General features: G+C 41.3%; 1 protein-coding gene across 1 annotated transcript in view; it reads left to right on the top strand.

Annotated features, from left to right (window-relative positions):
* Positions 1-14,874, top strand: part of LOC134676832 (WD repeat-containing protein 7-like) — a 169,161-nt gene that overhangs the window by 17,520 nt on the left and 136,767 nt on the right. The window contains exons 17-26 of the mRNA XM_063535212.1: positions 1,505-1,583; positions 3,852-3,993; positions 4,179-4,236; positions 4,320-4,481; positions 6,946-7,075; positions 7,859-8,022; positions 9,258-9,352; positions 9,590-9,674; positions 11,016-11,084; positions 12,328-12,420. Coding sequence (XP_063391282.1) covers positions 1,505-1,583; positions 3,852-3,993; positions 4,179-4,236; positions 4,320-4,481; positions 6,946-7,075; positions 7,859-8,022; positions 9,258-9,352; positions 9,590-9,674; positions 11,016-11,084; positions 12,328-12,420 — 1,077 coding nt within the window. The remainder of the gene's footprint in view (positions 1-1,504; positions 1,584-3,851; positions 3,994-4,178; positions 4,237-4,319; positions 4,482-6,945; positions 7,076-7,858; positions 8,023-9,257; positions 9,353-9,589; positions 9,675-11,015; positions 11,085-12,327; positions 12,421-14,874) is intronic.

Here is a 14,874-nt window from a genome sequence, read left to right as displayed (position 1 = left end):
TGGAACGCTGGCTGCGTTTGGTTCTATATTTAAAAATGAGTTGTCATGGTAGTCGTTTTTTAGGTTTTAGTACTTTAGTCTGAATTCTGAAAAAAAATTCACGGGACTTCGTCGCGGGAGTTTTGGGGGTGCAAAAATGAAATATACTGCAATTTGAGGTCTTCCATCTACCTCCTAGCTGCTAACCATCTCGTGGTAGGCCGAGAAGATGGGTCCATTGTCATAGTCAACGCCACACACACTGTACAACTTCAGTTATTGCATGGAAACCATCAACAGTTGGATGGTAAGCGTTTGGTTCTATATTTAAAAAATAAGTTTTCATGGTAGTCGTTTTTTAGGTTTTAGTACTTTAGTCTGAATTCTGAAAAACAATGTCACGGGACTTCGTCGCGGCAGTTTCGGGAGTGCAAAAAAGAAATATACTGCAATTTGAGGTCTTCCATCTACCTCTTAGCCGCTAACCGTCTCGTGGTAGGCCGAGAAGATGGCTCCATATATTTAAAAATAAGTTGTCATGGTAGTCGTTTTTTAGGTTTTAGTACTTTAGTATAAATTCTGAAAAAAAGTCACGGGAATCTGCTTTCGTCGCGGGAGTTTCGGGGGTGCAATAATGAAATATACTGCAATTTGAGGTCTTCCATCTACCTCCTAGCTGTGAACCGTCTCGTGGTAGGCCGTGAAGATGGGTCCATAGTCATAGTCAACGCCACACACAGTGTACAACTACAGTTGTTGCATGGAAACCATCAACAGTTGGATGGTAAGCGTTTGGCTCTATATTTAAAAATAAGTTGTCATGGTAGTCGTTTTTTAGGTTTTGGTACTTTAGTCTAAATTCTATTAAATATACTGCAATTTGAGGTCTTCCATCAACCTCTGAGCTGTGTACCGTCTGATAAAATAGGTATAGTAGCGGACGGCCTAGAACGCAAAATGACTAGTGTAATATTTTGCCTATATCGCTTTTAGACTACATCGCGAACGGTCTAGAACGCAAAATGACCACTTTTTTGTATCACACAGGTAGGTTAGGTTCGTTAGTCCGTCGACATCGCTAACGTAAAGATAAAACGACGGAAAATGATGTAGGCATTTTGCGTTCTGGACCGTTCGCGATGTAGACTAAGAGCGATATAGGCAAAATGATACACTAGTCATTTTGCGTTCTGGACTGTCCGCGAATAACCCATAAAATACACCAAGTTTCGTAACTTTATCTCTCGGACGGACTCTACCGTACAATACAACCACACGTCTAAGTACGTAGTTTCTTACTCAGTCGTGGGCAAACTTTCTTCATGGGGGGCCAGAAAGCTTACGAAATTTAAGTGGAGGGCCAGAATTGTAGTCAAAATTTATTTTGATAATTGCGATAAGCTATAATCGTGGGCCAATGCCATATATGTACTAATTATTTCATAGGACCGGCGGCGGGCCTGATAAAGCCGGCCCGCGGGCCGTACTTTGCCCACCACTGCTTTAGATTGTGGTCTTGTTTCAGATTGGCCACCACATCAGTTACTGCACGGTCATAATGGACGAGTCAACTGTCTTCTGTACCCCCACCATGTTCATCCAAGGTACACACTTATAGTTCGTAGGTTTCTAATAGAGCCCGAGCTAATCCTATTGTCTATTGTTAAGTAAAACCGCTCGTGTCACGTGCCACAACCACCTGCATAAAAAGTACAGTACTTTGGTTACTGAGTGCCGGCGGGTCGAACACCAGTCTAAAATGTGTCATCGAGATGCGTAACAAAGGCGCGTTATCGGAGAGCGCACCTACACTGGTTTTTTGAGCGTTGGACTAGCCCGCGCTCAGGTGCCAAATAGAATAATTATGACCCTAGTTTGCAGGTAAGTAGCACATGCGGTTTTACTTAACAATAGACAATAGGATTAGCCGCCGGGCTCTATTACAAAGCTACGAACTATACCCCCCTATTCATAAAACTTTACGGGCCTGATTTAGTTAAATTATGTTTAGCCTTATCTTACAAATACATAAGTCAAAATGACAGATAAGGACAAACGATTATTAGCTAATTGAGGTTTGTAGCGCGTTTGTGAATAAGGGGGTAAGAAAACAACGTGCCCCTTAGTTTGACATCCAAAACAGCTTGATATATATGGCGGTCAGCAATAGTTATTTGTACAACAAGAGATCAAAGTTTGATATTTCTTCGAGTGCTTATTTTGAGTCCCGTGCAAGCGAAAGATTCTGCATTCGAACTCGCTACGCTCGTGAATCTAATTTAGAATCTTGAGCGTAGTAAGGAATTCAAAAGCGCACGAGATGTAAATAACTTTGATCTCGTGTAGTACACAAAATTTTTCACCCTAAGCAGTGAGAACATACCTAGAGAGAGGGACAGAGATAATAGAACCCAAGTATATCGAACTTGTATTAGACCCCGCATGTTGAAATGACATTTGACTATAAAGGTCACTTGAATGTCCTTTTGTCTCACTCAGTGAGCAAAATGCGATTTTGCTCACTGAGTGAGACAAAATGACTATTTTGCTCACTGAGTGAGACAAAATGACTCAGTGAGCAAAATCGCATTTTGCTCACTGTTTTTAAGAAGCAAAGTACCCTTGTTCGAGCTGCTGAGGTGAAAAATATAATCAGCGCGTGTCGATAGCTTAGTATAGATTAGAGCACGAGCTGATTCAGTTGAGATATTGTATGTGTCGCCGCCGGTTAGGCTTGTGATGTAAAGATAACAGGATGTATAAAACGCCTAGGTATCATTGAGTAAATTAGTCTAAGATTACCAATCAACGGAGTCTTTTACTCACTCAACCCAGTTCCTCTAAATTTTAGAGTCTAAAATATTCAAATTTACTTGTCAACTTGGAAGCACGAAATTGCTTTAGATTTTACGCATCTTTTCTCAATCAATGTACATATTATAGGACATTTTTAAATACATATTATAGGCCTATAATGTATCTTTGATTATACTTAGATGTCGTGTCAGATGAGGAAAATGTGCCATAAAATTTCCTTTAGAAAACTGTCATTTAAAGTTTGGGAGAAAAAAGAGCGTAGAAAATTAAACTGGTTTTACTACCGGTAAATATGACACGTCATCATCATCATCATAACTTAAGAGCTTTGCTCTTGTCGGTGGAGTAATCGCCAACCATTTCTTTCTTGTGCCAGTCTTTTAATTTCCACAGACGACGCATTATTTTTTATTTGGCTGAGATAAGTGATTCTAGGTATCCCTTCTTCCCTTGTCTTTTCAATCCTGCCTTCCAGGATGTTTAGGAAAAAGTTATCATGCCGTATAAGGTGTCCTAACATCATGCCTCTCCTATTTCTTATTGCATTTAACAAGCATCGCTTTTCTCCTATCATTCTCAGGACCTCTTCATTCGTCTTCCTTTCCGTCCAGCTAATCCTCTCCATCCTCCGCCAACACCACATTTCGAAAGCCTCCAGCCTCTTTCTATCTTGTTGTCTCATTTCATGACACGTCATTACAAGCTTTTTTACAAGCTTTTATTTAGTTTCACCTGACCGTTGTCTGTATGTCTGTCTGTCTGTCTGTCTGTAATCAAATCTTGCAAATTAAATTTGATCCACTTCCCGGTTTCCGATTGAGCTGAAATTTTGCATACATACGTAAGTCGGGTGACAATGCAATATTATGATGTCATGATGATGGAGACCAGAGGTGGCCATAGGAACTCTGTGATAAAACAACGAAACCTAATTGTGTTAGGGGTTTTTAGAATTGTCTCGATGAGTATTCATTGCCTGTGGAAAGAAAAGTACAGTCAGCGATAATAGCTTGTACCAAAAATGAAATTTTTGCCAAAAACTTATTATTTTACAGATACGACAGATCCCATCTTGTGTCCGGTGGTATAGACTTCGCAGTTTGCCTGTGGGACCTATTCAGTGGTCAACTGTTGCACCGCTTCTGCGTCCACGCGGGAGAGATCACGCAGCTTATCGTCCCGCCGCATAACTGCTCTGTAAGTTTAGCTATTTTCTGGTAACTGAATCTTAAAACGTCAATTTTACTGTTGACACCCAGAGTCACCGCATAATGTACTGGGCCGTACAGCGCCATCTACAATTCGATGCACGAATTTGTTTGTTAATATTTTGGTAGTAAAATAATCATGATTGAAATCACGTTTTGTAATTTTTGTTTTAGCCCCGTATCCAGAAGTGTATATGCTCCGTTGCATCCGATCACAGTGTGACATTGTTAAGTAAGTTTTGCCTTAAAAAATCTACCACTGATTTTATACAATTTTCAGAATAATATGTCCTGAAATACTTGTTTATTTTCTAGGCTTGGCCGAACGGAAATGCGTGACGCTAGCTTCACGCCACCTATTTCCGGTTGTCAGCATAAAATGGCGGCCGGGCGACGATTTCATGGTCGTAGGATGTAGCGATGGCACCGTCTATGTATGGCAGATGGAGACTGGACATCTAGATCGAGTGTTGCACGGTATGTACCTTATTTAGAGTAATATGACTATGCTACAAGTTACGTACTTTATAGATTATGAGCCTTGTTCTATGGTGGTCGGATGTAGCGATGGCACCGTCTATGTGTGGCAGATGGAGACTGGACATCTAGATCGAGTGTTGCACGGTATGTACCTTATTTAGAGTTTTAATATGACTATGCTACAAGTTATGTATGTACACAAACAGCTGACATCGTACCTGAACACATATAGTCTCCTTAACCCCCTCCAGTCTGGCTTCCGTCCTGGTCATAGTACGGCTACTGCTCTCGTGAAGATCACTGACGACATTCGGGCGGGGATGAATGATCAAAAGTTGACGGTATTAACGCTGCTAGACTTTAGCAATGCGTTTAATACCGTCGATTTTGACGTTCTCCTTGGAATACTACGTTCCCTTAATATATCTCCTGCAGTAATCGGATGGTTCCATAGCTACTTATTTGGTCGTCGGCAGCGTATTAAAGTAGATGATGTCCTTTCTTCCTGGTGCAACACGTTGGCCGGCGTTCCGCAAGGCGGCGTGTTGTCCCCCTTGTTATTTTCCATTTTCATTAACTCTATCACTTCTAAACTTTCTTCTCACTATCACCTTTATGCCGACGACCTTCAGATTTACTCGCAGGGTGTTATTGGAGATCTACCGTCTATGATCGGTAAGGTGAATGGCGCCTTAGAGAGCATCTCGAATTGGAGTCGTAGTTTTGGCCTTAAAGTTAACCCAGCAAAGACCCAGGCCATTATAATTGGTAGCCCAAAACTGCTTCCCCGAATTGACTTTGCTGGCGTTCCTTCTATTTATTTTAATGGCGTTCTAATTCCGTACTCGCAACAAGTAAAGAACCTTGGCATCATCATCGACAGTACTCTATCATGGGGACCTCAGGTGGGCGAAGTCAGCAGGAAGATGTTCGCGGCAGTAGGCTCACTTAGAAGATTACGGAACTTCCTTCCCATTCCCACCAAAATTGCACTCGCACAAACTCTTCTCCTCCCCATTCTGGATTATGCTGACGTGGCTTATCTCGATCTCACTGAGGAGCAACTTAATAAGCTTGAGCGTATCCAAAATGTCTGCATTCGGTTTATATTTGGGTTACGCAAATATGACCATGTTTCTCACTTCCGTTCACAGCTCAAGTGGCTCCCTATCCGCTTCCGTCGTAACTTTCACGTTTTGTCCCTTCTATATTCTATTCTTTTCAACCCTGCAACTCCACGCTATCTCAAAAATCGCTTCAGTTATCTCTGTTCCGCTAGGTCCGCCCAGAAGTTAATTCTTTCTGTACCCTCTTCCGCTTCAAAATACTATAATAATTCCTATACTTTTCAAGCTGTTCGACTTTGGAATTCTCTGCCTCTTGACCTAAGGTGCGCTCAGTCTCCTAATTCTTTTAAGAGACTACTTAAACTCCATTTCTTATCTCTTCCTTAATGCTTTTATCTGGTTACTCTTTCTCTATGGCTGACACTGCTATATTATATTATATTATATTATATTATATATAATATGTGTATTTATTTATGTATGTCTATGTAAGTATGTTTATGTATTGTATATGTATTTTTATATTCTGTTTATTTTTATTTTTTGCATGGTAATTTGTCTGTTTTCGATGTATTTAGTGATAAGTTTCTTTCATTGCACTTGCAACACCTACTGACATATGTAAATTTATTAATTTCCGCTACCCAAAGGTTGTCTGGAAGAGATCGCTTTTTAGCGATAAGACCGCCTGTTGTTTACCTCTGCCTGTATTTCTGTTTTCTTTTGTATTGTCTTATTTTATTGAGGTGTGCAATAAAGAGTATTTGTATTGTATTGTATTGTATTGTATGTATATTATAGAGTATGAGTCTTACTCCATGGTGGTCGGATGTAGCGATGGCACCGTCTATGTGTGGCAGATGGAGACTGGACATCTAGATCGAGTGTTGCACGGTATTATTATTTCACAGATATATTTAGAGTTTTAATATGACTATGCTACAGAGTATGAGCCTAACTCAATGGTGGTCAGATGTAGCGATGGCACCGTCTATGTGTGCCAGATGGAGACTGGATATTTGGAGAGCGTGTTGCACTGTTTGTACCTTATTCCGTATGTTAATTTGACTCGGCTACAAGTTGTGTGCCTAATTTAAGATATATAAAGAAACGCACGAACGTGTCCTGCTATTTCAGCCAGTCTCGGAACAATAAGTACTTACTGAGGTTGACTGAAATAGCATGACGAAAACGAACGTATTTCAGAAAATGCGATAGAAAACATTGTGCATTACATCTGTGGGAATGTATAATGTCAGATGAGCGAAATGCCAGATTAGCAGATTTCCGCTTGTCTCGCATTCAGTTATCGACAACCGATGTATAACCAATTTTTTTTAGTTATTTTACATACATTTTTTAACGTTATATTTGACAACATTATATATTTGCAGGTATGATAGCGGAAGAAGTGCTAGCAGCATGTGACGAAACGGTAGCAGATGACCTTGGAGGATCCTTGGCGGCAGGCGGTGGTGGCAGCGACCTGCAAGGCGCCGCGAACCCTGCTGTGCATTTCTTCAGGTATTTCCTCTTTATTTTCACATTAGCTTTTGCTCGCGACTTTGTCTACGTGGAGTGACAGAAGTTAAAGTATAGCGCCTGGATAAAGTGTAGTAGCAATCATTCAATTTGATAAGCTTAATTGCGTACATCAATTATCAGGCAATTTAATAACTCTCTCAATTCAACCACCTTTTCACTCTAGGGATGACTTCCGATATGAAAACTATCCTATGTCCTTCCCCGGGACTCGAGCTATCTCTATGCCAAAGGACTATGCGTCAAAATTTCCCCAAAACCAACAGAGTCGAGAGTTAGGTCATTTGATAGGTATTTCTCTGTACTTTATTTCGTTCTATGGGCACCAAGCGGAATTCCATTGTAGAACTGAGTAATTGGTATTTTAGTCAAAATGTCGTCAACCTTATTACCTAGGCAATAGAGTCCACCGCCGGGCGATTGCGGAGCGTGCTCGCTCGGCGGTGCGCGAACATCTACCCCGCAGCAATTAATTTACTTACTCAGTCTATTGCCTAGGTAATAAGGGTGGCGACATTTTGGCTAAATTACCAATATCTCAGTTCTGCAATGGAATCCCGCTCGGTGCCCATAGAACAAAATGAAGTACATATACTCGTAAATACCTATCTAATGATCTTACTCTCATTTCTGTCGGCGTCGGGTCCAGGCTCCATACAAAGTTGCCCATGGTCCTTTAAACTAAATTCGTTCAGCGGTCTAAGCTTGAAGAGGTAATCCGTATCAATAGTTTTATTTGACATGTTTAATGTTGATTGTCGCCAGAGGTCTCCGGCACCGCAACCTGAACGCGATGCGCGCGGCCACGCAGCGCGGCATCGCGGCGCTGCAGGCGCCCCAGGGCGGCGCCGGCGCCGGCCCGCTCGCCGAGCCCGCGCGGGCCCGTCGGGCTCAACTCACCGTGCAAGGGTTCAGGAGCAACCCCAAAGGTACGATATTGGACCTTATGTCCTTGCTGTAGGGTATACCAGCGGTCGGCAACCTTTTAGCAGCCAAGGGCCACATAGTAGTTAAGGAAGTTGACGCGGGCCACACTTTTGTTGATATGTGTGACTTTATCAGACATTGTTGTTTGACAATATTATATACAAAATAGCCAGGGGGGCTCGCAGACCGCAAGTGAGAGGTTTGCGGGCCACTTATTGCCGACCGCTGGGGTATTCAATTGAACAAGGCGCCTAGCCAAGATTACAATTGCTTAAGCTGTGAAAAAAGATCGCTTTTTATCAGATTTCTATAAGCAAAATTCCACCGTTACACAAGTGATTTAGGTGATGGTGGTGCGAAAACGACGTCAATATTTGTATTAAATTTAAGCTAATTTTATGGTTTCACTCACGTGTGTATAGTCACGCGCGCGACATGTTTCGGAGAGCCTAGGTCTCCATTTAAAGTGTCCTCCACATCTCACGATAGTTTTAAATTCGATTAATTGTATTAAATATTCTAAAAACCCAAAAAATGCCTAATGATGTGTGTTCTTTCATGTTTTATGTTTCTTTTTGTACAATAAAGTAATTTATTTAGTGATCCAAAGGACTCGAGCCTTTTAGCTCTTTTTTTAGGGCTCGCCTCATCGCCTAAAAGGCTAAAAGCCTATTTAGCTCTTTAGCCCCCGAGCCTAGTTCTATTTAAGAGCCTAGACTCTTGGGGCTTAATAAGGTTATTAGCCCCAAGAGTCTAGGCTCTTAAATAGAACTAGGCTCGGGGGCTAAAGAGCTAAATAGGCTTTTAGCCTTTTAGGCGTCAAGAGATAAGGCGAGCCCTAAAAAAAGAGCTCCAAAGGCTCGAATCTTTTGTATCACTAATTTTATTACTACTACTACTAAAACCTAAAGAAGAGGTACGTCTGGTCAAATAATTGAAGATTCGAACACTGAACGGCTTTTTTCGACGACCGGTCTGGCCAAGTACGTAGTGACCCTGCCTGCGAAGCCGATGGTCCTGGGTTCGAATCCCGGTAAGGGCATTTATTTGGGTGATGAACACAGATATTTGTTCCTGTGTCATGGGTGTTTTCTATGTATATAAGTATGTATTTATCTATATAAGTATGTTTATATCGTCCCCTAGTACCCATAGTACAAGCTATGCTTAGTTTGGGGCTAGGTCGATCTGTGTAAGATGTCCCCAATATTTATTTATTTTTTTATTTTGTCCTTAGATCCAGAGAGCCACATCCTGTTCTTCGACATCGAAGGACTTATAGTAGAATTGCTGAGCGAGGAATATTCAGCCATGAGCCCTGGGACCTTAGAGGTGAGCATTGCCAACTGCCATCAGCTCGATTTTTAGGGTTCCGTACCTCAAAAGGAAAAAACGGAATTGTGAAAACCCAATTGGTTGTGGCACGTGGCACGAGCGGTTTAACTTAACAATAGACAAAAGGATTAGCCGTCGAGCTCTATTTGAAAGCTACGCACTATACACCTGCATGAAATAAGGTATTTTTCGAGCAAGTGTGATGAAAACAACATATACTTGTTTTTTTGCCAGGCTGCCGGTCTGATCACCAGTGAATACATGACAATGGCTGCCCTCACGCAGTCTGCCAGCCCTGATGCCACCAAAAGAATATCCGGTAAGTTACTTTATCCAGGTGTCAGGGGCAACGCTTTTATATGTAACCTACAGGGTGACACTTTAAACACTAGCCATACTCTGCGTAGTGACTTAATAGGTATAGAGAAATATAAAAAAAAGCGCCGGTGGCCTAGCGGTAAGAGCGTGCGACTTGCAATCCGGAGGTCGCGGGTTCAAACCCCGGCTCGTACCAATGAGTTTTTAGGAACTTATGTACGAAATATCATTTGATATTTACTAGTCGCTTTTCGGTGAAGGAAAACATCGTGAGGAAACCGGACTAATCCCAATAAGGCCTAGTTTCCCCTCTGGGTTGGAAGGTCAGATGGCAGCCGCTTTCGTAAAAACAGTGCCTACGTCAAATCATGGGATTAGTTGTCAAGCGGACACCAGGCACCTGTGTGAGCCATGGCAAAATGCCGGGATAACGCGAGGAAGAAGAAGAAGACCATAGAGAAATACAGTAAGAACGATGTTTCTTCTTGGCTGGCACGGCCTGTACAAGGCCGCACTGGCAAGATCGCCATGTGAGGTGGGACGTTGAATTAAACTACTTGCTTGGAGTATCGATCTATAATGTCTTGAATAATATGATGTAAGAGCGTATATAGGGCTAAATTAAGTAAGTAAAGTAAGTAAATATTCTTTATTGCACCAATAATCATACATCTTACATACATGTAAAATTACAAAGAAATTTTAGTGTTACAATAGAACCCGGTAACAACAGGCGGTCTTATCGCTAAAAAGCGATCTCTTCCAGACAACCTTTGGGTAGCAGGAAATGTATAACTCAAACAAAAGTCAACAGGTAGTGCACGGAGTGAAATATGGAGACTATTAAACACAAACACACATATTACATACTACTTATATAACTATTACAACAAAACCGAATACACAAATAAATATACAATATACATAATATATATTTTATACTTACTTAAGGTAGTGTTAGTGTACGTGTAGCGCACCCACTACAAGAGTGCTCATTCCATAGTCCATACATCAGTTTTGGTACAGTTAGCCAAGAAAGTGGTCTACCACTTTTCGACTCTATCATCTGATTGATAGAGTCGAAAACTGGTAGACCACTTTCTTGGCTGATTGTACCAAAACGACTATTATTTTCGCAGTCGACATCTAGCATCGAGTAGTTTTATTTTATTTTATATATTTTAAAATATATCATTTGAAAAATATTATTTTGTATCGTTCTCGGTACAAATTGAATTTTTCATCCTGTCCTTATCCTGTCTGTATTTTTATAAGCAATTGAGCAATAAATTCAAGCCCTGTAAAATTACATTGTGTATTGCACGCTGACTGAAACGGATAGATTTCTTCGGCCGCGTGAAAGACAAGGCCGGCGATATGGAGAGGATATTGAAAGAGAAAGACAAGCATGGTATAGTACATTATTGTCGAGGCTCGGAAGTAGCTACTTGCAGGCTGAGGATTCGTTTTAAACGGACGACCTTGGGAGTCCGTTTAATTGAATCCGAAGCCAGCAAGTAGCCTTCCAGCCGAGTCATATATAGTGCTTTTCTCAAAAATGGTGCAAGAAACATAAATATCATAGAAACATTTTACAAAAGCAACGTTCTTACGTATATATTTTCACAGAGAAAAGCCCTTGCCGCCTTTTTATTTTTTTAATAAAAAAATAGAAGTGTATTTTTCTGCCGAAAATACGCCAACCTATTTGAGACAACTAAATAGTCGCGGTACTAATCATCTGTTTGGCTGTTTAATGGGCCTGTGCCTTCATTTGAAATGGCCATTCGAACTTTTAAAAAGTTTGGAACTCGACAAATAATGGAATTTGTATGCAACATTGCAGTCCCAAAATCGAGACTGCAATGTTTTTAACTTTTTAATTTTTGACTGACCATAAACTCCGCGCTTCGCGACCTATTTTTTAAACGGCAAAGTCGACTTTGCCGTCCATTTTTGAGAAAAAGTATATTACTTATTTGTGTACGACTTTTTTTAAGCCTAGCAAGTAATACCTAAGGTTGGTAATCCATATATATCTTGGTCCAATGTGTAGGTATTTGCATCTCACATTTTGCTTAATAAGAGAGTGAGACGCAATGCGCATTGGACAAGTGGAATACCACCCTAAAGGCTCCGTCACACAGGCGTAGTTTACGGGCGGCGCGTGAGCGGGGCGCGCCGCTTTTACATATAAAACGCTCACGCCCCGACCCGGAAAATACGCCTGTGTGACGGAACCTTAAGTATTATGACCGAAAATACTGGGCCAGTACTGTATTATGTTTTTTCTGTTCCAAATCACAATCTTGCTATTTGGGTCATACACAACAATTATTTTCAAATCTCTCCTGTGGACATACCTAAATTATATGGCTTCACATTTGACAGCTCATAAACTATTTGACAGATGTCAAACATTACAAAGTTCACAAATGTTCATGTATTTGCCACTTCTAGCGTGATCCTTAAATTTTAAGAGATCTTTATATTGGATGCAGATTTGCACGCTACTCCCGTGTGCGAGCGGGACATGCGGGCTGTATACGTATATCAGAGTCTCGCTCTCACACCGGAGCACATAGCCTATGGTCCCCTAGTTTAAACCGCTTTCGCTTGTGGTTTGGGTTAGGTTAAGCATATGGTGTTTGTAGGTATCCTGGCCAAAATGAAGGAGGGCGCGGAAACGGTGCAGACCAAGCTACAGGCGAAGGCGGAACAGCTGAAGAGCCATATGGAGAATAAAGGTAAGATTTACAGGGATGCATCGTGTGAGAGGAGCTTTATTCAAGGTTTTCCGGTCTCGCACTTGCAAATACGTCCGACGAGGGTTTTAAAGCGAAATATCTGGATACTTAAGACAAGCCATCATTTTATTGTGTCCGGGGTAAGATTACTGAAACGTCCGAGATTTTGTTTTTTTGCCAGGATTCTACTATATATATTATTATTCTTTATTTATCTTAGGTTAGGATTTTATAATATGAATATAAAAGTAAAATATAAAACTCACAAAACAATAAAAAATACGTATAAACACAGTGTAAAAAACCTAACCTAGGGTGCCGCCGGCAGCGGGGCAGGGCCCAAGACCGTTCGCTGAAACAACTATCGGGACAATAATCATCCCACATGCAGTGTTGCCAGATCTACTGATTAAGCAGTAGATCTGGTTTTAAAAATATCTACTGATCTACTGCTTTTTGCTGCTGAGCTAAACTGATTTTTCGAAAACGAATGATTATTCGTCGTGACCGGATCATCTAGTTACTTTATACCGTCGTATCGTGTCGTCTAGTGAACAGTGCTCGATAAAAAAGCGCCGCGGTTATTAACCGCCTTCGTGTGAATACATATGTCGGGGGCCGATCGATCGTAAGATCAGGCAGATCGTAATGTTCCAGTATATTGTTTTGAGTATAATCACATTAAACCAATATATAGGTAAGATAGGTTCGTTAGGTTGCTTCAGATGCCCGAAGGGCAAACTGCCCAGAAATATACTCCACTCACTCACTCAGGGAACGAGTTAATGATTATCACGTTTCACGATATGCCTAGGAATTTCACGATATGCATGATCTTACGATCGGCCGCCGACACATACATGAGTATCCATTTGTGTCATTCAAACGCTTTTTTAACGCGCGGTGAAAAAGCTCCCGTGCAAATGAGGCCTAAAAAGGAAAAAAATCAAATGTTCTATGGGAGGTTGGTGTCAGGTCAGAGCATACATTTTTTTGTTCAATTTTACCTATTGCAGTCATCACTTTTTAAATCTACTGCTTTTTTCCCCTATCTACTGCTAAACCGATTTTTTTTCTACTGAATATTTCAGATTTCATCTGGCAACACTGCCCACATGGCGGCTATCTCGTGAGCCAAGTCTAGGCACTTACTGGACTTGTCCTTCTCGGCCTTCACGAGATTCTCATATATTATTGTTGTTGCGGTGTTATGGGCCTTTGAATCGGTCTCGGTACAAAAAGTACTGACGTTGACTGAAGTAGCATGACAAATACGAACGTTTCCGAGAAAATACGATGGAAAACAATTATGCACTACATCTGTACGTGTTAGTGATCCAAAGGACTCAAGCCTTTTTGCTCTTTTTTTAGGGCTCGCCTCATCTCTTGACGCCTAAAAGGCCTATTTAGCTCTTTAGCCTCCGAGCCTAGTTCTATTTAAGAGCCTAGACTCTGGGGGCTTAATAAGGTTATTAGCCCCAAAAGTCTAGGATCTTATTTAGAACTAGGCTCGGGGGCACAGAATAAATAATAGTACTAGGTACAGAAGACTCACTCTCTAACAAAACGCGTCTGTCACGATCAGCACAGATATAGCCGCTAGGTGGCGACAGCGTCACGTGCGGCTTATGGCAAAACCTAAAATTGGGGTCGAACGGATGTACTTTTAGCTACCTGTAGCAAAGCGACGAAATCGCGGAGTGAGCCACGCCTGTCGGGGGCTAAAGAGTTAAATAGGCTTTTTTTAGGGGCTTAATAAGGTTATTAGCCCCAAGAGTTTAGGCTCTTAAATAGAACTAGGCTCGGAGGCTAAAGATCTAAATAGGCTTTAAGCCTTTTAGGCGTCAAGAGATGAGGCGAGCCCTAAAAAAGAGCTCCAAAGGCTCGAGTCTTTTGTATCACTAGTACGTGTACATAATGTGAGCAATTAAAATTACTGACCACTAGCATTTATCGGGTGAGATCAACTCAATTAGCTGTAATACTGTTTATACTATTATTACATTTATACATGCCGAGTGCCGACTCAAGGCGATCTACATTTGCAGCCGTCCTATTGAGACATACGGTCGTAATTAATGACAAACAAAAAAAAACCTTTATCACATTTAGGATGTGGGACAAAAAGCCACGGTTCTTAATATAATTATTGGATGAAAATTGACTAATTTAGGACATGTGTCGTTCACGAGGGAGTGATTTAAATGAACTACATTACATATATCTTTTGCTTGAACTCACTCACTGATGATTTAACTCGCTCAGTCGCTCGTCTATCTCAGTGTTCCTTGCGCGCTTTTCCCACTCATTATTCGAATGAGCCGGCCTCGGAGTAATTAACAATGGAGCCGCCATTAACAGGCGTTCCCCTCTGTCGAAAATAGGCGGCCAATGGTCAACCTCATGTCAACCATATGTATGGACTGACGTTTATCTGACATGACGTACCTATAC

The sequence above is a fragment of the Cydia fagiglandana genome, chromosome 25, assembly GCF_963556715.1.
Source record: "Cydia fagiglandana chromosome 25, ilCydFagi1.1, whole genome shotgun sequence".
NCBI classification, from domain to species: Eukaryota; Metazoa; Arthropoda; class Insecta; order Lepidoptera; family Tortricidae; genus Cydia; species Cydia fagiglandana.
The sequence above is the reverse complement of the archived record's forward strand: the minus strand, read 5'-3'. Positions and strand labels throughout refer to the sequence as shown.